Source organism: Filicampus tigris, chromosome 11 (assembly GCF_054856515.1).
Source record: "Filicampus tigris isolate MCC_2025a chromosome 11, RoL_Ftig_1.0, whole genome shotgun sequence".
Lineage (NCBI taxonomy): Eukaryota > Metazoa > Chordata > Actinopteri > Syngnathiformes > Syngnathidae > Filicampus > Filicampus tigris.
This window is the reverse complement of record NC_141227.1, coordinates 15,242,514-15,269,539: the sequence shown is the minus strand read 5'-3', so window position 1 is coordinate 15,269,539 and position 27,026 is coordinate 15,242,514. Positions and strand designations below refer to the sequence as shown.

General features: G+C 39.2%; 3 protein-coding genes across 4 annotated transcripts in view; 2 read left to right on the top strand and 1 right to left on the bottom strand.

Annotated features, from left to right (window-relative positions):
- The first annotated feature begins 1,342 nt into the window (after positions 1-1,342).
- prokr1b (prokineticin receptor 1b) lies at positions 1,343-6,374 on the top strand. Its single transcript, XM_086045460.1, has 3 exons — positions 1,343-1,484; positions 3,026-3,634; positions 4,806-6,374. The coding sequence occupies exons 2-3, from the start codon at positions 3,189-3,191 to the stop codon at positions 5,506-5,508; spliced, it is 1,149 nt and encodes a 382-aa protein (XP_085901586.1). The 5' UTR covers positions 1,343-1,484; positions 3,026-3,188; the 3' UTR covers positions 5,509-6,374.
- A 1,909-nt stretch (positions 6,375-8,283) lies between these two features.
- Positions 8,284-23,220, top strand: avpi1 (arginine vasopressin induced 1). The gene is made up of 4 exons (XM_086044652.1): positions 8,284-8,387; positions 20,762-20,923; positions 21,739-22,102; positions 22,483-23,220. The coding sequence occupies exons 3-4, from the start codon at positions 21,780-21,782 to the stop codon at positions 22,721-22,723; spliced, it is 564 nt and encodes a 187-aa protein (XP_085900778.1). The 5' UTR covers positions 8,284-8,387; positions 20,762-20,923; positions 21,739-21,779; the 3' UTR covers positions 22,724-23,220.
- Positions 13,806-27,026, bottom strand: part of plek (pleckstrin) — a 38,534-nt gene continuing 25,313 nt past the window's right edge. The window contains exons 1-9 of one of the 2 annotated variants that reach the window (XM_086044650.1): positions 18,904-19,216; positions 17,144-17,299; positions 16,891-17,072; positions 16,707-16,798; positions 16,413-16,597; positions 15,322-15,426; positions 15,145-15,228; positions 14,457-14,526; positions 13,806-14,372 (exon numbers count right to left, since the gene is read on the bottom strand). In XM_086044650.1, the coding sequence (XP_085900776.1) occupies positions 14,233-14,372; positions 14,457-14,526; positions 15,145-15,228; positions 15,322-15,426; positions 16,413-16,597; positions 16,707-16,798; positions 16,891-17,072; positions 17,144-17,299; positions 18,904-18,945 (1,056 nt within the window). In that variant the 5' untranslated portion in view covers positions 18,946-19,216 and the 3' untranslated portion in view covers positions 13,806-14,232. Of the gene's footprint in view, positions 14,373-14,456; positions 14,527-15,144; positions 15,229-15,321; positions 15,427-16,412; positions 16,598-16,706; positions 16,799-16,890; positions 17,073-17,143; positions 17,300-18,903; positions 19,217-27,026 lie in introns of those variants that run through there. The other variant, XM_086044651.1, reaches the window with a different exon arrangement.

The following is a 27,026-nucleotide window of genomic DNA, read 5'->3' as shown; positions in this document are numbered from 1 at the left end:
GATTTGTGGTATTGGAGTTATATTCCTTCTCTCAGTTCTAATAATCCTCACTTTCCACTGCTACAAGGGATTTTTGTCCAAAGAACTAGTCTCTCCCCATCATTCACCAGTTTCTGAAATGTTTACCGAAGCCCATTATACTTTCCTACTGTACTTGTTCTCTGCCTACAGCGTATCACTTCGACCATGTCACCCATTCATTTTTAGTTATAGCCAAGCAGTCTGAAAAGAAAATCTAGACCCCAAAAAAAAAAAAAAAAAAAAAAAGCAAAAATATGAAATTAAGATCTGGACACTTGTGAATGTTTGCATCTGCTCATTTTGGAATGTTGCACTTTGGTTTTGTGTCCGAATCTGGCACTGATTCATTGAATTCCTACTTTATTCCAGTCAGAATGTGACATGTTTTTGTGGGTAAAAGTACGTTTTTATTCTTGTTTGATTAGATTAGAATTAGATAGTTGATTTCCATTACTACCTATTTCCCCCTATGCACATATAGTCTTACTGCTACTTAGTATACAATATCTACCTTTAATGTATATATTATAAGGTATATCTCTCAGTTGCCCTTTTTCAATGTATTCTTTTTTTCCTTATGCATGTGTCTCATTGGGATTACTGGAAACAACATTAAGGACATATGCAGTAATGAGATACAATAAAAGAGGGGTACCAAACAATTCAGCTTTAACTGCAATAACAAACGTATATGCTTCTGTGTTAGAAAAGTAAGCATTTCTTGTCTTACAAAAAAAAGAATTTCTGACATAACTTCTTATATGAAATCTTATTCCACAATTATTGCTATTGTAAGTATTCAGGATACACATTGATACACGCTTGATTTTGTACATTTATGGCAAAACCATGACAAAAATGCTGTCCAAAGCAAACTATGCACAACTAAATGCCAAAACAACAACTCCAGAAGTCCTGGAAGAGAGCTGGAACTTTTATAGGTTTCTGATTGCACACAAAGACGTTTTTAAAGTAATCATGAAGCTTCCCTGGCATTTGCACTGCAGTACAATAATAATGACAAGTAAATTAAAAAAACTAATGCATATTGATTAAGTGTACTATCCTGTGAAGGTGATTTGAAGGCGGCGGTAGCCTTTACTGTGCATACATCACCATGCTGGCTGACACTGATGACTTTGCTGCTCCAACCTTTAGGCACGCTCCCTCCCACGCATCCTCCCTCCTGGCAACCACTCCCTCCCTTCCTCCCTCCAGGCTCCCCTCCCTCCTGCTCCCATCCCCTCCCATCTCCTTCTCCCCGCAGCGTCATCATCGGGGTGCTCATTTAAGGCGGCGGAGGAACAACTTTTTGTCGTCTCGTACAAGGAGGTGAGTGAGGAGGAGGGGAACGAGATGATGGATGCTCACGGACTTTTCTTAAGCCCTGGCCAATATGACAGGACTTTAATTGCTCTATTAATTAAATAGAGCATTCATTTAACCTTCCACATTATTTGCAGGTAAGATGGATGTTACATTTCTTAACACTACAGTGTTGAGTTTTGTTATTTACCAAGAGAATTACTTTTCCATTTTGTTTTAATTAAAAGGTTCCCATGTGTTTGATCATTTATAACATCTCAACATCAGTCATGTGCTTGAGCATGTCGCCTTTATTACTCTTCCGGTAAAGGGTATGGCCATCACCAAAGACTTTGAACTATACAGTCAGCATTTTAAGTAACGCGTACTGTATAGTGCAGTCAAGGTCATTTATTTTTAAACTAAAGCAAAGCAAAACTACTCACCCTTTCAAGACACCTGACAGGCACGTCAAGAGTACTGGAAGATATGTGCGTGATACGGTCCCTTTGTGGCATTTTATAGGGATTGTTGTGTAATGTTTAAAGTATCAGCATCTGCTCAGGAAAATTATTTTATGTATGTAATTGGCCTAAGATTGACTGGGGGACCCGTTCAGGGTGTGCTCCGCCTGTAGCCCAAATTAATGTGAACGTCAAATCACATGCGACCCTAGCGCTACAGAAAATGATGAATGTCTGGATGGAGATAAGTGACATTGAATTGTGTTAATTAGTTGGTAATGGGCAGACAGACCCTTTCCTATATAAGTCAATTTAATTTCCTGTTCTGTGGTGCCATCACACACTAAATAAATAAATAATAATTTTGATTCTAAAGAAGCTGAATTCTTACAATATTTACCAGATGTCTGTCATAGTAGCTAGACTCAACTGTGTGAGAGAGCATGTTGCCCAAGGGCATCCAAACGTCCGGAAAATACCAAGAAGATTCGTAGTGAAGAAGACATCGGAAAAGATAGCTAACTGTTAGCTTATCTTGTGACTACATTGTGCTTGTAAACGCTTCTGCTTATCATTTTCATTATTGAATAATTGTGATGTTACACAAACTCAACACGTTCAGTTGCTCCTCTTATTTGTGTCCAGCAACAGTGCAAGCGTTAGTTTGCTTCCTAATTGGCCATTGTTCCATTTCATGTCACAATTAGTCCATGGCTCGACCTTGGTTGTTGACCGCACACATAAGGATTTGTCATTATACTTTTGTAAGCGGTTGAACATTTACATGCCCTCTCATTAATCCAGGTTCTTTCAATCTAAGGACATTTAATTGATCACACCTGGACTGTTCTGGTTGTCTTTGGTACACAAAATAAAGACATGATTTTGTAACCATTTTACCCCTTGCCGACTAAGGATGTCAAATCCCGAATATAATACATGGCTACAAGTGTTCATTCTTGTTATGGTGTAACTTCAATTAAAATGCCTCGTGACCAGCTGAGCTTAATCCAGTGACATCACCTTGCGATATAGTTGACAAGGTTACAATAAATTGCATGGAGGCCATTTCTTGCTGTAGTGGCCTCAGATAAAGTTTCCAGATGTATTCATAGGGACGGCACCACCTGCCATCCTCGATAACGTGCTCAAGGACTCGGACAGTGTCATTTATTTTTTCCGATGATATGAATCCTGATCATGTGTTGAATAATGCGTCTGACTTTCTCTTACAGGTCATGGTGATTCTCCAATGATGATACACCCTCTCCGAAATCTGTCAACATGCAAATAGTGTAACAGTTCACAAGGAGTTGCTGCCATGTTTCACCAAAAAGACTCATCGTTTTCCCCCTAACTTTAACGGTTAGAGCTGTTCCCAAACTGATCCAAAACAAAATGGCCGAGTTAAACATCAGCCACATGTTGACGGCTCCTTCTCCTGACAAGTTGGATCATTACATGGACAACTATGACGTGGACTACGGCATTTCACCTGACGAGATTCCTGACACCACACAGGGTCTGGCCTTCTACGTGGCCACCATCATCATCGGCGTGGTCCTCGCCTGCATCATGCTGGTATGCGGCTTGGGCAACTTCATTTTCATCGCTACGTTGACACGTTACAAGAAGCTACGCAACCTCACTAACTTGCTCATCGCCAACTTGGCCATCTCGGACTTCTTGGTGGCGGTGGTGTGCTGTCCCTTCCTGGTCGACTACTATGTGGTCAAACAGCTGTCGTGGGATCACGGGTTGGTGCTGTGCGCTTCGGTCAACTATCTGCGCACCGTGTCACTCTACGTGTCCACAAATGCCTTGCTCGCCATTGCGGTGGACAGGTAAGGACTTGGGGTTATCTTTAAGCCAATCAAGATGCCTTGCAGCACTTACTATACTCTCCATGCTATTAATTAATTAATTAATTGAGGACATGTCCAGTGACTTTTCATTATGCTTGTCTACAATCTCACATTCCTAGCTGTGTTGCATCACTATTCTCTTGTCCCCTTCCAATATGATAATTCCTTTTTCCAGCACTTCAAGGATTTATGTTGAACACTCTAAATGTACTGTAGTTAAAAAGCACTTTCTCTTATGCTGTATCATTGTATAGGCACACAGCCGCAATTGTCTTTTAATGATGGACACAGTAAATCGTTTCTACATTAAAACATAAGTGGGACATAAAGTAATCAGCCTTGGCGCTTTGCGAACGTAGCTGATGGATGATTTGTTAAAACCTAATTTCTTATGCTATGTAAATGAGTGGTTTTAGTAAAGGTAAAACTACTGCAGAATAATCAAAAGTGTTGTGTTTTCCTCCACAGTTCCATTATTTTATTTGCTCACAACTATTCAGTCCAGGAAAGTAGCTTGCCTTCCAACCAAGGCAATACTGTAATTGTTGTTTCAAATTTGGGGATACCGATGTACGTATCTTGAAAGACTGTCTCATCCACTTAAGCAGTGCAAGACCAGACTGTGTGGTCCATCGCACAGAAGATTATGTTGATGTTATTTTTGATCAAGCAGCCGTAAATAATACATACTTTGAGGACGAAGGGCAATCCAGCTGCGTTGATTCAATGGTGCATGCTGGCTGACTGTGGAGAGCAAAACCATTAAGCAAATGTTTTTACCATTTAGAATGGATGTATTGCATGAGGTGTTTATTTCATTTTAGTCATAGCTTCTTCAAATTGTATTATACCAACTGTTTAATTTCCTACATACTATGAACGACCCCCATATATTGTCTTTGTATGCCCCAGTGAAGTGCATCGTAATACAACCGCAGGAACCGGTTTCTCAAGTTGTTTACATGGCTGACTTTCACACTGTCGCTCATTGACCATAGACTATATATACACTCAATACAAATGTACCCTGGTGATTGGCATAGTCTCAGATAACACTCTGTCCCCTCAAAATGCAGCCTGATCTTCTTATGCTGTGTTAATGTTTATTTTATCTACTGCCTCATCAATTTGATATTGTCTATGTCCTCAGGTACATGGCCATCGTTCATCCTCTGAAGCCTCGAATGAAGTATGAAACCGCCTACTGCCTGATAACCGGAGTCTGGATTATTCCCATTCTCATCTCAATTCCCTCGGCTTACTTTGCCTCGGAAACCAAGTACCCTCACGGAGGAATCACGACCACTCACAAAGTCTTCTGCGCTCAAATCTGGCCCGTGGACCAACAGGCCTACTACCGCTCCTACTTTTTGTTCGTATTCGCCGTGGAGTTTGTCGGACCCGTGACGGTCATGGCGATGTGTTATACTCAAATTTCCCGTGAGCTCTGGTTCAAGAATGTGCCTGGTTTCCAGACGGAGCAGATAAGAAAGCGGCTGCGCTGTCGCCGTAAAACTGTGATGGTCCTCATTGGGATCTTAATGGCGTACATCCTGTGCTGGGCGCCATACTACGGCTTCACGATCTTGCGGGACTTTCACCCAACGCTAATCTCCCGTCAGAAGAATTCACTGGTGGTCTTCTACATCATCGAATGCCTTGCAATGAGCAACAGCATGATCAATACCTTCTGCTTTGTCAGTGTCAAGAACAACACGGTCACATATCTGAAGAAGATTGTGCTGGTGCGATGGAGGTCAACTTACGCCCCCACTAGGACTGTGGATGAACAGGATTTAAGGACCTCCTCCTTGCCTGTCACAGAGGAAATTGAATGCATTCATCTGAAGTAAACACCGTCGTTAAAATCTGTCTTGCTATTGTGAAAAATGGACTTCGAATTAATGAGGGCGCAAAATTACGTTTCACGGCTTTTACTGTAATCCTGAAGAATAAGAGAGGACAAATTGCTGCTTGGAAAGAATTGGATAGGAAATTATACGGAAACTTTGGCATATCACCATGACCATCAGCGCTGTTGCTAAAATTCCGTGCCGCGATGTGGTGTGAAAAACAGCAAATCCTGTTACAGAAAGTTTCACAAATATGATGAACAAACAGGTCTTATCATGGCTTGTTAAAGTTCGGGCATAAATAGCATGACAAAGTGTTTTTCTTGCAACATTTTTTTAATGTAGGAAATATGTTGGTTTCCCTACAATGTACAGTCCATCGACATCTAATTTAAGGAGAGCATCTTAAGTCTCTTGTTTGTGGTCTATGAATTTGAAAGTCCATTTAGGCTGCAGTGCAATATTTTCCAACCATTAGCCAAGAAGCATATTTCACATTAGAAAACGACCTAGCTGCCAAACAAATGTGACAAAAAGTATATTGAAATAAAATAATGATGATCTTGTCTCAGTTTAATCACAAATGTACTTTCTTTGTGTGAAATCTGGGCCTATCTAGTTTGAAAACAAAGCTATTATAATTTTGTTTGAATGTCTTCGGGCGGATATAAAAGGTGAATTCTACCTAATGCATTTTAGTGGAAGATTATTGAATTGTTCCGCTTGTCACTATACGTCGCTGACATAGCTGAAAAACATCATCAAACAACAGAATTTGGAGTAAATGACCAGATTTTACTTGATTTTTCATATTACACTAATGTGCCTCAGTGGTTGGAAATCATTCAATCATTTGTTCATGCAAAAAAAAAAAAAAAAGACGCATGGTTCAAAGTGTTTTCGGCAGTCCTGTTGATTTGATTTCACAAAGTAAATCTTATTGATCCTGAAAAAAAAAATAGCATTGATGTCATTGTGCCATATCGTCATTGTCCTGTGAAAAACACGTATGTCCATTTTTTGGACATACGTGTTTTTCACAGGACAGCGACAGTCTTAAGTGTACACTGCATTGTGAAATGAAATCTGTATGTATCACAGTACATGGATGACTTGGATCTAACAGTTGATCCGTCCTGTATTGCTTCATGGTCAGGATGTGATGTTGTTCTCTGAATTGTCATTTTGCAAAGTACCCCTCTTACTGTATGATTATTGTGTGGTGCCATTTAGTGGAGTGTTTGCTGTTAAAGTGGTTTCCCATAAAGAGTGAGCCAATACACGAAGAACATCTTAAGTCTCTTGTTTGTGGTTTATGAATTTGAAAGTCCTTTTATGCAACAGTGAAGTGTTTTCTAACCTGCCTCTTTGTTATTGCTTACCCTTTATATGTCACTGTGTTCAAATGACTCAAATGGGAAAGGGCAACATGTTTCTACTTGGACTGTAATTCTATTTTAATTTCAAACGTATTTGTGTTCCCCCCTTTGTTCTGAATCTGGAACAGAGAGCAAACACATGACACTTAGTCAGCCATTTTAATTGCACTGGAAAAATGAAGTACGCTGTCAGCAATAAGAGTACGGTAGGAGATCAGTGTATTACCACGATATAAACTCGCCCCTCTCAAAGTCTCGACGCCAGTCTGTTTAATTTTGTTTACAAATGGTGGCCTACATTCTAAGAGACACCATGCCTCACATAGAAGCCGGCCACAAAAGACACAGTTATTAGATAACAAAGAGGCACCTTGGTTTTTAGGCAAACTACAGAACTAATGTGACTTCAGTAGGAAAAGAAACAAGACACTGAATTCTTAAAATGTATGACGATTTAAACTCACATTAGCATGTTCTAACGGCAGAACTTCATTGCTTTTTAGAGATCGGCGTCTCCAATTGGATTTTCTGCACCGCTGATCAGTGTTGCTTCGTCACCTGCTGCTACATTGTGTAGTATATACTTGCTCTGTTGTTCATATTCATAACTTATTTTTTGTGCACCTCCCAATAGTTTTCATTTGAGTGATATACATTATGACATTGTTTATTTTGCATGTTGGCTGCTCGCGTATTTATTAGTCATTCATGTAGATATACTGCTGCCCCAGATTTTCACTGAGGTTAATTTAAGCGAAGTACAGCGTATGCATTTCTGTAAAAATGGCAACAGCCTTACAAAGTAATAGCAATGTGCCTTTAGAATTAGAAATAAAATAATACATTTTAATATAAGAAATATAATAAAATAATATGAAAAATGTAGTTAAAAATATTGAAATTCATATGCAATAAGGATTGTATTATCATTATTGATAAATAATAAATATAATATAAATAATATATAAATCCAATAAAATAAATAAATAATGTATAAATAATACACCCCAACACTATTACAATGGACAAACAATAAAAAAAAACACATACTGAAATTTCAGTGTATGTCAATGATTGCCCAAAATAGAGAACAAGCATAACTGAATGAATGAAAAAAAAATTAGAATAAAATAATTGCTTTCATGGATACAAATAAAAAAAAGGTAGGTCATTTGTCAGTAACAAAAGTAACACAAAATAATTCTGTCATTTTTTTCAACCTTCTTGCGAACCATAGATACACCCACTCTGATCTCAACCAACCAGGACCTGACAATTCTCCAACCAATAATCTGTTAGCAATGCTGCTTGCTCCACACCGGTTGCCAATCAACTTGTTTGCCAACATCTTCTAACCAGATTTGAGTTGAGTGACTTTGTCTCATTTCATGTTCCAAGATTTTGTTTTTTGTAATGATTATATTCGACAACACCTAAAATTGTTCAACTTTCCTTCTTCATTTGGATATAAAGCTACTTTGTGAGACCCATTCCAAAATGGTGAGTCCTCTCGCAACACATGCCTTTGGAGTATGTAGATTGTGACAAACAATCAAGTATAATTTAATGTGAATCTCTCGATTTGTTAGCTTGTTTTACACAGAGTACAAACAGGAGCCCAGAACTCACTAGACCGTAAAATTGTACGCCTGTCTGCTCGTTCTTTCCATAAATCAAAGTTATTGAGTCCAAATCATATATGTGTGTGTGAGCGCATGCAGGACAAATGACAACTGCTGTAATACTTTGTGGCAACTCATTTTTCTTTCCATCAGCATTTTAATGGCTGGAATTTTCAAGTACCCGAACAAAACGTTGTTGTGATTTCTACTTCACAGGCACCAGATGCCACTTTAATTTATGCACATAAATAGCTCAGACAAGACTGGTCAAGCTGACTTGCAATCAATAATTGCTCAAACGCAATGATTCCATCTCAAGCAAAGCTGACAACAATTAAAAGTTCTTGAACTCTCTGCACTTTTGGCTCCAATTTGCTTAAACTTTGTGTTTATTCATTCCTCTCATGGACTTCATACTTTTTTGGTGCATAAACTGCACAGTGATTTTACACAGGGAAAGCGCATTTGACATTAACGAGGAGTTGTTTTCATTCCCTCATCCCTCCTGCTAATAATTCCTATGTGTTACCATTCTTTTTTCCTAATAAGGTGGTAAAACACATTTGTCAGCAAAAGCTTGAAGATGTGAAAAGTGTTGATGTTAGACCAAGGTTTTCTAGTAGAGGAAAGGTAGCATAGATGAATTGATTCACTTTGCATATGTAATGTGTGTGGATTCATATTATTAAAAAAAAAAAAAAAATCATGTTGCACACTCCCACTTGTAGTGTGTTGGTGTATTTTAGCTTAGTGGGTAACTGCTCAAGATGCACACAAACAAATCACTTCTCCTCCTCAAATCATCAGGTGTGGTCTTGTAAAGTCCAGCCAACAAGTGATTAGATGATGAGAGGGCTGCCCTCGACTTGAATAACTGTTTGTATCCTCGCGCTCGCATTACCCACAGCCTGCTTGACAGCAAATCATTGGCTGCTCATGAATAATGATCCCCACTGCAGCCTGGCCTTGTGCTCACGTTAGAACAATTTATCAATGTGCCTTTTAACAGGTTGAATGAGCAACTGAGCATTTGTCAACTGCATTACTTACTGTGCTACGGTGATCTTTTTTTTTTCTTCCCCAACGAGCTATTTTTACTTTGTGGATATGGGGTCAAATGCATAATTTTAAATCACCGTTAATTAATGCATAAAAATACAGTGTTAAAAGTTGTAATGTTATGAAAAGAAAATGGAATTGTTTTTCAAGAAAAAAAAGTTCTAATCTTTACAAGAACAAACATGTATTTTGTTGAGATGACAAATCGTAATTTTTACAAGAACAAACATGTATTTTGTTGAGATGACAAATCGTAATTTTATGAGAATAGCAGTATTTGTCCAAGACGGTCGTGATATATTGAAGTCAAAGATGCATTTGTTCCAACCAACCACGAATGACAAGGTTAATGTCCTTATAACGTCATTAATTAAATGCATTGCGTTACGCAATGCATTCTGGGAACCAAAAAGGAAACTTGTTCTTTTTAATATATTTACATTTGCCCCCTGCTATTCGAGGGAAATTGGTACCAGAGGTGCCTTTGAATAGTGAAAAGCCGCATATTATTGACGCATATTTAATGCATTGGGTAGGGGGAAAAAACATTTTAAAAATTGTACATCTTTTCCTTATCGGTTGAGCCCTAATAAACAACCTTTTGGAATTCACACTCAACAATAAACGTGAAGGAATGCAAGAGAATTGCAATAGCAAAGGTTGACTGCACAATTAGTAGCTTGGGAGAGAAGCCAAACATTGATTTTTCTGGGGTTTTTTTGGGGTTTTTTCCTTGCGCGATGTGCGTTTAAATATCACCACAAAAATAGGACATCTCGCACTCAAGTGGAAAAAAAAAATCCCTGAATTAAACATCGAAAACAAGCACTAAATAATTTGGGCGTTCCATGGCATCGCTTTACATTTGATCTTTTCCAGTTCCCCAATTTTTGTGCACAATATTGTCAAATGGGCGAGCCTGCCCTGGCACCACAACTTTCTTTGCATAACAATTTGATGTAAACACCAGAAAGTCATTAAGACTGACAGAAACGTCCATCACAGAGCTGTTGAGTTTATGCTGAGTATGCCCTCAGGATGAGGCTGGAATTCTGCTAGCCACCTGTTAAAGTGATCATGGTGATAGTCTGCAACAGCCATGTGTTAGCGGCTAGTACTGTATGTGTTAACGAGGTGTCTGTCAACACCCACCATCAATACCAGTGTTATTCGCTCGGTCCAGCAGCAGCAGGAGTGCTGAGAGGTATAGACCCATAAGCCGAGAGATTTATTGATTTCTTTTTTTAAATCACATTCAAACCCATAGGTTTGTTGTGGTTTCGGTTACTGTAGCACGAGCAAATCTTGGCTTTGACTACCATTTTTAATCTTTAATCGGTATTCAAATTTTCAAGACTTTCTGTGCTTTTTGTTGGAGTAAGATTCCCATATACTGTATTTTAAATGACATAGCTTTTGAACCGTTGTTTGAGGTCCCTCGAGTGGAATGTAACATTTTCCAACGCTTAGGAGATTTTGTTGTGGTCCGATAAAGCTAATCTTGAACATTGAACCAAACACAACACTGCTCATCATCAAAAGAACACCATAACTACAGTAAAGCAGTGCTGGTGATGGCAGCATCATTTTTTTAATGCTTTTTTTTCTTAAGATGGATATTTGGTCTTAAATCGTGGATGGAATTATGAAAAGTTCCAAATTGCAGTAGCTGTTAGCACAAAACCTTCAGGATTTTGCTGGAAAGAATAAAACAAAATAAATGTCAGTAATAGCCTACTAAAACATCTGAACTTTATATACATATGTATGTATGTATGTATGTATGTATGCATCTAGATGCAAATATGCTTTTATTGGCACTCAAGGTGTGTCTCATTTTTGATCACTTTTCCTGTCCCAGCACCAGGCAAGAAAACTTTTGTTTCTGAAAGATATCTGTTCCAAGATTGACGTCATAGCCATTGTAAAAGGGTCTATTCTAACGTAACTCAAGTTCGCTCACTGCATTGTAGCTAACGTACTCCTTTTGTCAGTGACTCGTCCGTTTATTGGATTAGTTAAGACAAACGCAGATCAATGTGGGCAGAAAAAGGAACGGTTTATAAAATTTTACGATCCAATTTAGGACAGGATTGAGGTAAAATGAAGTTAATTTCTTGGAAATCTCATAACAGTGCTATATTGGAGGATCTTGTTTTTGTTTCTCTTCCCTCTGGGAGGATATTACAGTTTTCATTCATCTCTCCGTCTACGTTTGCATTAAATGACTTCTCATGAAGGATATTCAGCAGAGTTAAATCAATTTTTATACTGTGGCAAGCTGCAGGCCCTTTTTGTATGAGCACGTCGAGACGGGCTTCTCTGTATCTCTCAGTGTGACCTTTTTCAAATGACAGTGGGGGAATTATTTTCAGAATGTCTTCTTCTTTACTCCAAATTGAAGGACTTGAATTGATTGATTTTTGTAACTTTTCGCTGCTTCCCAGCAACCCACCAGACTCACAAACCGTCCAACAGGCATCATGGGGGGGGAGGACATGAAGGTCACTGAAGTTCAATTTCATAAGAGCTTGTGTGTATTAATTGTCCTTTTAAATGATTTGGGATGTGTGTGCTCCTTGGTTGTTCACTAAATTCATATAAAGTTGTAGAAACTCAGTAAATATTGATACTTTATATTGATTATCAAAGTGCTAGGTTGTTTAATTCTTAATTCTCATTTTTACATGCAAACCTATTGTATAAGTGACAATGTTAAGCTCATCCAAGTGTCCCTTTAATACTTTAACACATGTATTGCTTCACTCCCCAGGTCTGTTTAAATGTAACAACAGTTAGGGGTGTCGAATACTTAGCCCCTTCAATTAAGCATGCTGTTGACCTTGGAATGAATCATCTACTGAAGCAATTGAGGATAAATGGGATGCATTACCTGGCTGATGATTCACTGAGATAGTTTACAATTAAAAGAAAAAAAAAATAGTTCGACATATAATCTTAAGCAACCAAGAGCATAGCTAAGTTCTTAAAACAATTGCTGCAAAATACTTTTTTTTTTTTTCATTAAAAAAATTACAAATGAAAAAATATTTTTGATCCCCAGGGGCAATCAAGTATGTAGCCTAATCAAGTTGAGGTCTCGTCTGAAAATATACCATACAGTAGATTTAGACGAAAGAACGTGTAGTCTTCTCATTTCTCATGTTGAAAGCCCTAAAAATAACAGTGCGTGTATATCCTGCTCTATTCTACTTTGATATATTTTATTTTACTCATTATTACCTGTCATTTCGCATCACAGTAATGTCGTTGATAAGTTTCATTCAATCCAACGCCCGGAGCCGGTTCAATACACAAGCCCCCCCCCAAGTGGCCTTTGGCAATGACTGGATGAAAAATGTCCCTCACAAAAAGCAACACATACGTATTTCCTCATGGTGTCTGTCCCTAGACGCTATTCCTCAATTATTCACCAGCATGTCATCCGCAAGACAAACACCACCCTAAAGTGCCTCCTTTTAATTGACCCAGACTGTAAATGTATGCATTTGAGCACTCTAGATTCAGTGTCTCTAGATGTCATGCTGGGCTGGAAGGAAAACAATATTGTTCTCATTGCCATGACGACCTCTGGGTTGCCCCGCTTTAGTGGTCTATATTATTGATGGACCATGACACCTTTTGTTTTGCACTTATTAAATTAATGAGTGTTTGCAGCTCTTGTACAGTATACTTGAATAACTATGGAACTGACTCAGTAGTCATGCATTCATTAATGAGCTATCATGTTGTACTCTGTATGTCTTTAAATAAGACAGAATGTAAATTCAGAGTACATAAAATCCCCCAGGTGTGTTCAACTTAACAGGTTCCATTCCACACTGAGTAGATGCATTTTTAAATGACCATTTAAATGACAAACATTCTTTAGTGTATTGTGAGATTTTTTTTTTTTTTCCAAGTATGTGCCTTGGTTGGTAACAGTGCTGTACGTAATCCTTTCAATATGAACAGTATGACTCTACTAACCTTGGCTGTGACACTCGACAATATTATTGGGTAGACCCGTGGCGCCCACCTGTGTTAAAAATGGGAAACGCACAAGGCTTTATATCCCATCCCTCTGTCTATCACTATATTTTATTGCACATTTATAAAATTGTGCACGATTGTCCCTTCTTGTCTGCATAATCCTCAATTATGTAGCACAAACTATCAACTATAGGGTTATTTGTGCTTTTAATATAACAAAGTGTTAAAATATGACCACAGCTCATTAATATATATGGTGCGTTTATTTTTACTAAAATATATATTGGTATAAAATGAAGACAAAAACATGTTTTTTTCCACTAAAAATATTAAACATATATTACAGAGCAGCTCAAGCGTCATTTAAGCACTAAAATAAAGTAAGCAGCAGACATTGAAGTATTAATACACTCCCACATTGCCAACCAGGAAATGTGAAATTGCATTTGCTTGTATGATAACGCACTATCTATAACTTCATGAAAGCAAAAATGAGAAGATCAACTTGAGTTAGTAACACAGTGCTCCTATGACTACAGTTTTCAAATGACTAGCATGCAAGCTTAAAGTTGCATAGAATTTTATTGTGACTAAGTGTGGAAAGAAACGCACACACTTTTCTCTTTGCTATTGAGTAGCTCCATCCATTAACAAGAGAGTGCAGATCAATTCTACTTCCCGCTTTTGGACACCTCTTGCACGGCTTCGATCCACTCCTTTCTCTCCTCGGCAGTGGCCGCCTGCAGGAAGTAGTGCGTTTCATCAGAGGTGATGATCTCAAAAAGGTTGCCATCCACGTCGTATCTTTTGGCTGCAATCGCAAAGAGGCGAGTGATTGAGAGATGAAAAGGGACTAAGGAGGAAGAAAAAGAATAACCTGTGCTTCTCAACTCACCGTTAGGCACGAAATCCACAGCGGTGACCACAGAGCCCCGGAGATAGATGGACCCCAGGGGGTCGTCACCCTAAATTGGAAGATTTTGTTGTTGTCACGCTCGTTAATTGCAGCATTTTAAAGCTAGTGTCACTTATTTCCCCAAATAGTGGCCGGGGTGTTCATTTAATCAACTGCAGTAAAGGGGGCGTCCGTTAGAGCGAACAAAGCATTTTTGGAACCGCTATATCATGGTTTTTATTGAGTGAAAGGGGATTTTTAAACTAAACAGAAATGACAAGATACGAGGCAGACCAATGTCTGTGATCATTGGATATGTTACGGGTGGGGGGAAAAAATTCATTTGGTCTGAAAAATAATTACTATAAATTAGTGCTGTCAAACGATATTATCATTTTTTTAAACAAATTAATCGCAGAATTTTCCATTATTGATTGCGATTAATCGTATTTTTCAACTACAATTTTTTACGAAGCCTGGAACTGATATTTACTTGAGTGAAATTTTGGAACTAATGCGGTAAAAAAAAATAAAAGTATATTTCGATTCAAAGACTGTTCTAATAGCTTTCTTTGATCCGTGAATATGATTCTTTTCCTGTAAAATACAACAATTGAACAATAAACCAACTAATATTTGACTGGATTAGACACAATCGGCACTATTTGAGGGGAAATGCAGTATTTACCTTGGTGGGATCGTAATAATGCATATAGGCAGGGTCGTTCCTCAAAATGAATTTCCGCACTTTCCAGTTTTTTCTCTTATGGCCCTGTGAACGTTGGAGCAATTAAGATTGAAATCGTCATCCAATCACATTGCTGTTGAACTCAAACTGTATGTAAAGTAGTTTTCTTTCATTTACCTGTTTCAGCAAACAGCCTTGTTTAACAATATTCCCTCTGAATTCTTCCTTGACAAGGGTGTCCTCGTCACTGGAGTAGCCTTCGCAGAAGAAGCCGCTGTCTGCCTGCCGCATCACACATGCACATGACACTGAGAGCTGCATCACAAATTACTTGACACATGACTCCCACACTTTCAAAATCAACTTACTTGATCAGACCATGCGTGTCTAAGAATAATTCAGAATGACAAAGGCTCTTGTGAGAGTAATTTTTACTCACTGATGACTTAGCTGATCATATTTGGGTGAATACTGAGTCACTATGACTAAGAACTTACAACAAGTTAAACTTGACTTTTCACCCTTTCAAGCCACCGTACTCTGACCAAGTGGATCTCAAACTATTTACACCTATGCTGCCTAAAAAGTACTTTGCCCTGTAATACCGTCATGGTAAAAATGAAAAATAAATAATGAATGATTCATTTAATGCATAGTTCAAAAGTTGAATTGTACCTAAACTCCACTTGACAGTTCAATACAATTGAACTCTGTTTTGGCAGTGGTTCTTTCACTTATGACTAGAGCAGGAATGTCAAATCTATTTTTTGTCACAGGCCACATTTTAGGTTCAAATGGTACTAAGTTTTAAGAGTGGGATTGATAACAAAATAAAATGCTTGACCATTTTGAAAGGTGAAGACATTTTGGTATTGTAGCAATAAATTGAAGTCCATGCACATAATTTGCTTTGGCAGACCACAAAAACGATGTGGCAGGCTGGATCTGGCCCCCGGGCCTTGAGTTTGACACCCGTGGACTAGAGGTCACCTGCATACCATTATGTGGATGCCCCCTCCCACGTGGTTACTCCTGCTACCGACCACTCTGAGCACAAACGATTGAGAATTCCTGTGATGGCAGAACTTTTGCTATGGCTCTTGTATTAGATCTCACTGAAGAAGAGATTGAAAAGAAGCTCTCCGCTATTGGAAACAATGGACCATCGCTATGTATAATTTCTCGAGGCTCAATTTTTTTCATTTATTTTTTATCCTTTTACCATTTACCAGCACAGTCCAATCAATTATTTAATGGCATCAACTTACAAAGTAGTAAAACGCATCGGTCTGATCCAAGAAGACGGACTTTTCCCCGCCCACCGCTCCCTCCTTTGAAAGATCGCCGGCGGGCTGCAGGAATCCCTCGTTCAGGAGCCCTGTGGCTAACATGAGCGCCTCGGGCCTGTTCCTGGCTTTCTCCTTGGAAACGAGCCACTCGATCACCGTGCAACCTTTTTTTTTTTTTTTTTTTTTTTTTTTTTTTTTTAAGAAAGCATGAAATCTCAAAGTGTGACTTGACATTGGCCACAAAAAAACAAAACAAAAGGGAAACAATCCTACCAGTGAAGCAGTGGTTGAAGATTTTGTTCTCTTGCTCCAGTTTCAACTCCTTGACCCCCTCATCCTGGTCTCTCAGCTGAGTGTACAGCTCACTAACAGACACAAATGGGGAATTTAGTAGGATATCACGCAAAACCGTCACAGTACTTTTTGGCTTGGTTTGTAAGGACTGTAGCCACCCTACGTCAGGTTGATAGTGTCGGGCAGGCGAATGGAGCGCCTGGTGGACTTCCTGGCGAACCTCTTGCCCCCTTGAAGGCACCGAATGGCCCCCTTGATGTCCTTCACCCACAGTTCCCGTTCCTCCACGTGCGATGCTTGGAAGAAATGCTCCTGTTTCTTGTGCATGGTGATCTTGAACACCAACTGAAGAATAAAATTGCAACTTGGTGATGTGCGTTTCTGCTGCATGGAGTGTGTTTACGACACGGCTGTACCATTCTGTTGCCGCAGTCCTGACAAGGACTGATGATTGTGGCCCCCTTCAGTGGGATCATCCCTTTAGGAGACTGGTCTGTTTTCTTCTTGTAGAATTCTAGGCCGTCTTCAGACAGCACCACCCACACAGCAGTCCAGTAGTTCAACAGTGAGCTCTTTGAGTCACCAAGACATGACATTAGATGAATATTTCATTTGTACATGGTATAATCTTTTGTGCGTTAAGGTCAATATGAGGTGAATGGATGTGTCACCATCGAGACAAAGTTTCACATTTTACCTCATCTTTTGTCTTTCAAATGCTGCGCTGGCGTAAATGTTCTGTCGTCTCTTGACAACTTCCCCATTTTCAACCTCTCTGTCTCTCGTCTTATGTCAAAGTAAGAATCCTTTAGATTTGAATCAACTACCAGCAAGATAGCTGGTGTAATTTTCGTCAACATTTAAAGGAAATATTTCACAGTTGTTACTTTCTATAGACACTCTATTAAACCTTTTCTTTAGATTCTTAAATGCGGGTAAAAAAAGAAGTTGCTCTCCATATGCCAAAATCATGACCAGTATTACAATACTGTGGTAGACCCAAAAGTTACACAGATATAGGATTTTTTTCCTAAAAAGTGTATGTAATATTATAAGCCACTGTACATATTCACAATTTAGATATCAACACTGAGCTCAATTACAGAAAAGTGACATAAATGTTTGAAAACAAACAGTTCTTATGGATTCAATTTGACTGTATTAGACTTAAAGGGGAAGTCAACCCATTTTTTTCAAATTTTGTTTACTATTGCGTTTATTTTTTTCAAGAATATGTTCTATGCAAGCCCACTAGTTGAAACGAGGCATTCTGATAAATATTGCGTTTGTGGAATAAGAGTTGGCTGACCTGTTTTTTGAAGCTGAGCCATGATTGGTCGTTACTTCAGCCCTGAGTAGTTGTGATGTCATTTTTAGTCAACAGAAGTGACAAAATGGCCACCCCCTGAGATGGCTAAAAAGGGGTGGATTTTGCTGCTTACCTCATATTCCGCAATATTAATGAGAAAGCTAGTGGGCCTGCTGGAAACATATTCTTGAAAAAATATGTTTGGGTTGATTTCCCCCTTGAAGTTAAATTCAACTGAACTCTACTTAATGCATTTACTGGACGAAAAAAAAAAGCTGACGTGTAACTTGCACATTTTGAACATATAATTCGGTGGTTCTTTTGCGTACCACTAGAGGGCGCCTGTGTACGACTAAAGACACCCGTACACACTGCGTACTAATTAAACTTTTGCTCAAACTGGAATTACGGTTTTGCATTTAGGCAAGAATCAAATTGATTTGGAATGACACAATTGCTGGAGTAAAAGTGATCATAGTTACAATTCTGTGTTCTACTTTCTGTGACGTACAATTTTAACTTGTCGTAGCAATACAATATTCCCATCTGATGTAGGAGTTGCCTTTGTTTTATCCCTACAAGAAGACATGATTGTACAGACTCACGAATGCAGTTTAGGCCTACAAGGACTTTTAACAAAACACTGTCACACTCAAAACTAAGCGTAATTTGCCTCGTGATCATGCATGCCTAGTTGTTGAGTTGCTTGGAAGACAAAGTACAAAAATAACCGTGGGGAATGAGCCTCATTTTGCCTCACGTGGCAGCCTACTCTGGTGTAAGTGCACAATTAACTTCAGTGTGGTATTTTGGATAAAATGGACACTTTTCTGTATGTGCCAAACTGGAGGAAGTGCGTGCTCTTACCTTTTTCACCAAGTATCCCTCTCTGATCTGTTGAGGCTCCATCACTACTTTGTTGCTTTACCGTCACCTCCGTGGTTATTTGCAGAGCCGCTACACTGACCTTTCTCTCACGTTTTTTAATTTTTTTTATTTTTCTGCCCGTTTGTCATCAAAACCACAAACAGACAAGTGAGCAGGAAGTGCAGTACTGGGCGTGCGTGTGTGTGTGGGAAAGATGAGCCGGCCATTGACTTCCTCTTTGTGTCAGCTGTTTCAGCTGACATTTCAATAAACCACTTGGCACTTTTTTGACACTTTTTGGAACATGACTCATTTACAAATGCTTTGTATCCATTTAGTTTTTTTTCCTCTTCATTACACAACGTAGGCTCTGATATTGTATAGTCAAACATTTGAACTCTTTGATGCTTTAATGTCAATATCCCTTTCCCCCAATGATAAAAGGTTCATGTTTAATTTATTGCTCATGTGGCATTGATGTGATACTGTGTAACTGAAGTAAAATGACAAATAAAAATATGCACTAGAACTCAAATAATACAAATATCAATTAATACATATATAAATATTCATCTCTCTTAAAGTGTATATATAAAAGATACAAAAATGAGTAACATGAACCTTAAAAATTATTTGCATTTAAAAAGCACATGTGTTAGAGAAAATCCATTTAATTTGGTTGAATTAAAAAAAAAAAAAAAAAAAAAAAAATCATCCAGTAATTTCCTTCAGCTTCGAATGTTACTTGTGCTTCAAAGAAGTCAATATCCATGTCCAAACCGCTTCTTCCCTCATGATCGAGGGTCACGGGCGTGCTGGAGCCTATCCCAGCTGTAAGAAGTCAATAAACAAAGTAAAAAATAAATGTCAACTGATAAAGTAAGGAACATTAGATTGTAGGTCATTATCATACGAAGACTGGAAGTTAAGCAGTTTGGATAACGTGCGTGCTTGTGTGTTAAATGTGTTTCTTGCTTTAGACTAAAGTCCTCTTAAAAAAATGTTATATCGGAAATTCACAAATGTATCGTATTCATTTTTTGTTTCAAATTTGTTAGTGTGGGGGGAAACAGAAGGAAAATCCGTGAAAAGATTTGCGCTAAAATGTCACGAAAACCTATTGTATTTTCCTTTTTGATTCAAACGTGAGTGGTTATTTTATGAACAAAGTCATGAAAGCAACCAATAAACATGTGTTAGAGATCTGATGGATAAAATGTTGGTTATATTAGATTTTTTTCATTAAAATGTTATAGCAATGTTTATCCTGTATTTGCATGCTGCTTCATATTACTGGTGCTTTGGTAGTTGATAAATTATGGCAAATTTAGCTTCGTTGGGCACCATTTATTACTGTTATTAATTGTAAAGTCATGATCTCCCAAACCCAATTATTGTTGTTGTATCGCTGTTGGTGCTTTTGGAGGTTGCCATCTAAACCAGAATGCACATTTGAACGACGTGCTGTTTAAAAAAAAAAAAAAAAAAACGTGAGAGGAAACAAAAAAAACGTAGCTGGTGACGTAACCACTTTTGTTTGTAAAACAATCAACATTCAACCTCCCACCTGGGCGTGCAAAATTACCAAATAACAAATAGAATGTCACCGTAATTACTCCACAGTACACTGACATTGGGTTAAACGTCACTGCATGCGCGAAGAATGCCCATCCCATGCACATTAAACGGACCACTCGTGCCAGTATGCCCCATTGACGTCAATGGACTAGACTGACGTGTTTACAGAGGCGGTGCCATTCTTTAATCCCGCCTCTTCTTCCTCCCGATTGGCCCTTGCAACGAATTTCCCCGCCTTCTATGATGGAATCTCCTCTTTCATTGGCTTTTGGTGCTACAGCGATTTAACCGGCTCAAGGGCACAAATGGATCACAGAGGAACCAACAAAAATGCTGCACGTCACGCACCATGGTAGCTTTCATTGAAAAACAACTTAGCACAAAGCTGCTGCCTGCATCGATGGAAATAAGTGACTCCTGTTGATACAATACGATAATTTGGGTAAGTACATGCAATTTTCAATTCATTAAGATGTACATAAACACACGCGTAGAAGCAGCCAATTATATTGCATTTGTTGATTGCATTTGTTTGTGAATTTTAAGTCTTTCATCCCAAGAAGCCCTATTTTCCAGAATTACAGAAGCATTAGTTGGTTGTTTCAGCTGAGTTTTGCAGCGGCAGTTGTTTTGCCATCAGTAGACTGCAGATGAAAGACACCTGAGAGAAGAATAACTCATGCACATAAGACAACCACCCCGTAACTTAATCGTTAAGTATGTTGCATAATTCTTGGACTATCCTATGAAAGAGTGAATTTTGATATGTAACTATAGTAAATACTATACACGACCTAACATTCACTGACCTGATATGACCCATATTGAGTGACAGCCTTTTGTCACTGTTATGTGTGTGATCTGCTCGTGTCCCACTTACAAGCTGCAATGGTACATTCGTTTAAAGTGGAGCAAATAAGTAGGGCTTAAGAATCACAGCAGTAGACCAGAAGAGTAATGGATGCTGCAGCTGCCGCTAATATAACCCTATCAAGATAATATTTATTAATTCACTTTGGACCGCACATATAGTGGCACTTCCTAACTAGACCATAAGGCAGGTGTTTACTCTGCTTCTGTTCCCCCCCCGCGCCCTACCATGTTCTCATATCATACGAAATAATGTAACTTGAATAAAAAAAACAACCATAAAAAGCTCACGAAATGTGAAATGTCAATGGTGGAGTTCCTTTAGAAGGCGCTGCTGAAGTCTCAATCATGTTGTGACTTTCAACTGTTATTTTCATCCTCTTACAGCAAAGCCCTTATATGCCACCTTGCCCTGCATTTTTCTTCGGATGGATAGCGGGCCCGCATCCCCTCCCTCGTCCGTGGTTGCCGGCCCCTCCAGCTTGTGGCGCCTGGCCGAGAGGCGAGCGCGCAAGGCTGGCTCTGGGAACATCTTCAGCAATGTGAACCTGTGGCAACTCCAGAGACTTTTCAGGGCTGCCGGCGACCAGGACGCGGAGCAGAGGGCCCAGCTGGTTTGGGCCCACAGGGATGAGACTGAGCTGGCCCAGGCCTTGGTGGGACTCAGGACCCGGAGCCACCGCAGAGGCCTGAGGACTAGCGGCAGGGACGTAGTGGGCACGCACTGGCTACGGGCGTTCAATCATCTCAGGTACAATCAGTCTGATACAGAGGCATTGCATTTCGTGTAGGAGAGGGACTGAGAGCGTAATTGACCCCCACTTCCTAAAAATATTTAATTTCCTATATTAATAATTTAAACCACAAGGTGTTTGTGTGTCAGTGCAGTGAAGTCTTTATGTAACTTCCACTAACAACCTAGGCTGAACTTGACTCCTCCTCGATATAAAAAGATAATCTCTCAGTAAATACACCAAACACACTTTGGCACCATCTTGTGGCATTTTACGAATAGCACAAACCATTTTTTTTAAGGAAATGGGTCGGGCTAGGTTCCACAGAGAAAGGGTTCACTACCTTGAAGATACTTTGATTTCTTTATTCATACTAAAATATTTTCCCTTCATTTAGGATTGGAGAGGGCTTCCCAAGCAGTCAGGAAAAGGACTCTGGTGACGAGAGAGATGCAGAGGCTGCGGCTCACAGCAGCGAAGGTCCACATGAGCACACTACAACTGAGCTAACTACAGGGGCTTCGGCGGTTCTAAACGAGAGCCGAGACTACAGAAGGTCAGCCCCTCGAGCTGGTTCAGGCTCTAGGAGAGGTGGAGAGAGCGACCCTGACAGATACCTCCACAGAATCCAACACTAATGGCGTGAAAAAGTCAAAGGAGACATACTGCCACAGAATACACTGTGTGAACAAGTCAACAAAACCTCCAGCAAGAGCACATTTGATTAACTTCTCGGAAGTGCAATGTGTTCACTGCTAGGTAGCAGGATATCAGCACAACAATTTGTGCATACAGGGATCTTCTGTTTATGATAGTACAGACTTAGGAAGTATTTAACTGAGTGCAATGAACCAATTTGCGTGGTGGCGTAAGAATACATTGTCAGATACTGCCGTACTTACTGTTTTTACTGTAATTTATATTTATGGCTTACAACTAGTTTTAATACACTACTGTAATTATGACTTGACTACTACTTTAGTGATAATATTTCAACTTGCGGATCCCCATCATAAATCGAAGGCCTCTTGTAATACATTAAAGAATGGATTGAAAGAAAACACTACCAACCTTATGAAATACTTTTAAGTGTAATGTTTAAGCCTCTAGTAATAAAGAGTTTGTATTTACTGTACTGCTGTGTCTTGAGCTTTTTTTTTTTTTCAATTATTCTGTGGCAGGTTCATGGTCATGTTAATGTCAGCTACATTTATGTTGAAGCAGAATTATCTCCAATAAAGCATTTGTATTTATTTTGTGCCACCATAGCCTTGTTTTCATATGCTACATTCACACAGGTCATGTTTACAGACGTGGGAATAAAGCAAACACTCACCGGACTCTTAAATGGTATACCTAATGATGCTAGTTCTTAGTGTTACTGAGGTTGTAGTTTGCAGTGGCGTGCAACTGCATCATACTGAAACTGTAAATGTTTTACATCAGAGGTCACATTATGTGAATATGATGCTGTACAATTTTGCACCACTGCAACCTACACCCAGAATAATTATGCAGTACTGTTAAAATAATACCTCTCTGAACTTGTCAATCAAAAGCGATGCTGGACGTTGAAGAGGTCCTGGTCGCCCAATAGCAGCCAAGTATTGTACTGGCTTGACATACATATGCAACGATCCTAGAAGCCGCTAGATGGCGATACTGTTTTGTATTTAAAAGGGCAGACAAGCAGACTAATCAAGTTCATACTTGATGGCCACAGACAACCGAGCGCATTTAACTGCAAAACCTAAGACATTTATCTTTCTGCATGTTATTTTCTACCTGGCCTACCAAGCGGACGAATGTATGGAGATGGATCGATGCGTTTTTACGATCTCAGATTTCAGTCAGTTTGAATAATATGCTTCACGAGCTGGCCTAAAAACACACATTTATGAATATGTGATAATGTACTGATCCTTTCAACCAGGCCTCATGGTTAACTAGAAGGCGGAGGAGCAACAGGAAAAGCTTACAGTTGGATTTGAGAAAACTGGGGGAGGAAGAGCAACAAACATTAGGACATATTGCAGAAAATTGAATTTTTAATTGCTTGTATACTAATACTGTATTTGAGTCTCTGGAGTGATTGCCCACCCCATTAGGTATCAAACTACACAACCAAATATATTTTTTGACGAGCTCCCTATTCTGTCAATGTCTTTAAAGCGTTCTACACACGAACACATTTTTAACATCTTAACAGTTTTTTTTTTTGTTTTGTTTTTTGGAGAGCCCCCACACGTAATGACGAGTGTGCGTACTGCTCTTATAGTATGCACCAAGCACACAATACTTTCACCAACAATCAGCGAGCCTTATCCCCAACACTGATCTAATACTGAGACTAACCTGTTGGCACAGTCCTGATCCACACATGTAGAAAATCGTGGTCCCTCCACTTAGCAATTCGGTGGCATTGTGTGTATAAAGCTAGCAGATGTTCATAAGGCAAAGACTTGTGATTTGGTACATTTCGCAATGTGTTCATTTTATTTCATTTATTTCTCCATTTTATTTTCAGTTTTACAGTGAGCACTCTTTGCGAAGGATTGTTCACAATCTGCCAAACCGATGCTGTTGTAAAGTTCATTGCCACCACCTGGCACTAAAAGCAGTTACAACTCCAGACAAAAGAAAAAAAATAGACAGAGCAAAAAACTCAACTTGAAAGTCACGTCACTTGTAAATTGAGTCATAGTCAAAGAAGAAATAGATTAAGCTAGGCTAACTATTAGCTCATCCCTGAACTAGAGTGTGGTTGCAAAGTCCACTTTATGGCAAATGACACGTGATGCTACATCTTGACCACACATATAAGATAACTGACACAAACACAATATATTACCATTGATGGTAGCAGTCACTTGCATAGTCACCACAGCCAGAAGGTGCCAACATACAAAAAGAACTAACCATTCACAGCAGCACAGTTAGAAAAGAAATCTGAGTTATTGCATCTATACTGTTATGACCTTGTGGAGCTCAGTTTATTAGTCCACATTTTATGGTGAGTCATCAAACTTCGCTGCAGTGTTCGAAAACGCACACATTTTGCAATTTATCGGCAACCACATGTCTAGTCTACAATACAAAGTGGTACCACGTGACAAAATCTCTAGGACAAGTTTGCCGTTGAAGGACAACTGGAAATGACCGGATGACCTTAAAATGGCTGCTTCAAATCAAAATGGAAGCAATCGCCTCACATGCTCTGGGCCCTTTAAAAGTAGCCTGTGGCGGATGACCATGACAAGCTTGCCATGTAAGCTACGTGTAGGCTGCATGTAATCTATTTCTATGATGTAGCGTTAGCAGGACATTACATCTAGGCATGTTAGGTCATATCTTCCCACCAGGCTCCATTCGAACTATACAGGTTTAGTTCTCTAACAAGGCGCTAAACAGCAAAATTCATGGCTCAAACACCTGTTTCCAATACATTTCCATGTGCTCCTATGTTGAAAAACTTGCAAGTCGGGTCAATCACATCTCAAGGCGTCACTCTGTATAATAAAAACGGAAAGAATTCACCAGATGTCCTCATCAGTTTCCTTTTCTTCCCAGCGGGAGCCGCTTGTGTTTAGGGACGCGCAGACATCTGCTGAATACTCAGAAAAGCCTGGCTATGAGGTAATCCTTCTCAACTTCCCTAATTTTGGATGCAGTCAGTTAGTCAGTCGCACTGTCCCTGGCTGAATGGTTTAAATATTACACATGACACTTTGACTGATGATGGCACTGTGATGAAGCTTCATCTAAATCTATACAAGACACGGCTCATTCTTCACTGTTAGCGCAATGGAAGAGTGAGAGACACATTTGGAGTAATTGCATCACGATGCAAATTAGGAGGAAATAAGTACTAAATGAAAGTTCGCATGGAGTTAATTAAATCAAGGATAAATCAAAGTGTTTGCAGGTGAAAATGATTCTGTACTTTCTTTTATAGCAAAGCAGTACTCATCCTCAATGACAATCATTCTAACATTCCAGTGATATATTTTTTAAAATAAGTTTTCATCGCTGCTTTCAGATTTTATTATTATTATTATTATTTGTTGTTATTATTATTATTATTATTATTATTATTATAGCTTGTTACTGCCCTACCACTGTTCTACGTGACTTTTGTGTTTGTGTCTTTGAGTCTTGACATTGGACAGCTTCAAAGCTTAGTTTGGTACATCTTCCCCCAAAATGTCAAACTGCACAGTGTGACTTTCTTCTTGAGCGCTTCTACTTTCTAGTCGTGCAAGGGTGACTCTAGGCCAGATTGGAATGACAGGTGCACGGAAACCAAAGAAAGAGAGTCAAAGAGAGGAAGTGACACCCTTTATGCAAGTCTCTTTGCGAGAGTGTGATTGACAAGGCAAGTCGTATAGAGATTATACGTGACTGAGGATCACAGAGTGCCAGTGTCCCCATTGCATTGTAATTAGAGTGCTGAACGGTAATTAGTGAAATGATATATACAGTATTCATGCTCTGATAATAATCCAAGACCAATGCGGTGCATATGCGCACACACACACACACACACACACACACACACACACACACACACACACGCGCACCCCCCCGCACACACACACACAGTTTCTATTCATGGAATCACACAACTGCACAGCACATCACTCATTGTTATTTTTTCCTCTGTGTCATTGTGCGCCTTTGTTCTTATTTCCAGCTCAGTTGCTCGCTAGTTTCAAAGGTCCCAGCCAAAAAAAAAAAAAAAAAAAACACACTTGCTTCTCAGGTGAGCATCATATGTGAGCTAACAGGAGAGCCCTGCTGAGCTGAGCACCTTCTCTCACTTGACGCTATTTTAAGGGGGCTCGCGCAAAAGGACTCTTAGGTTGATCCTCTCGAACCCACACACACTTTTACTGTGGCACTGACAGGAGGACTTGAAGGTGAAATTTAACTCTAATAAAA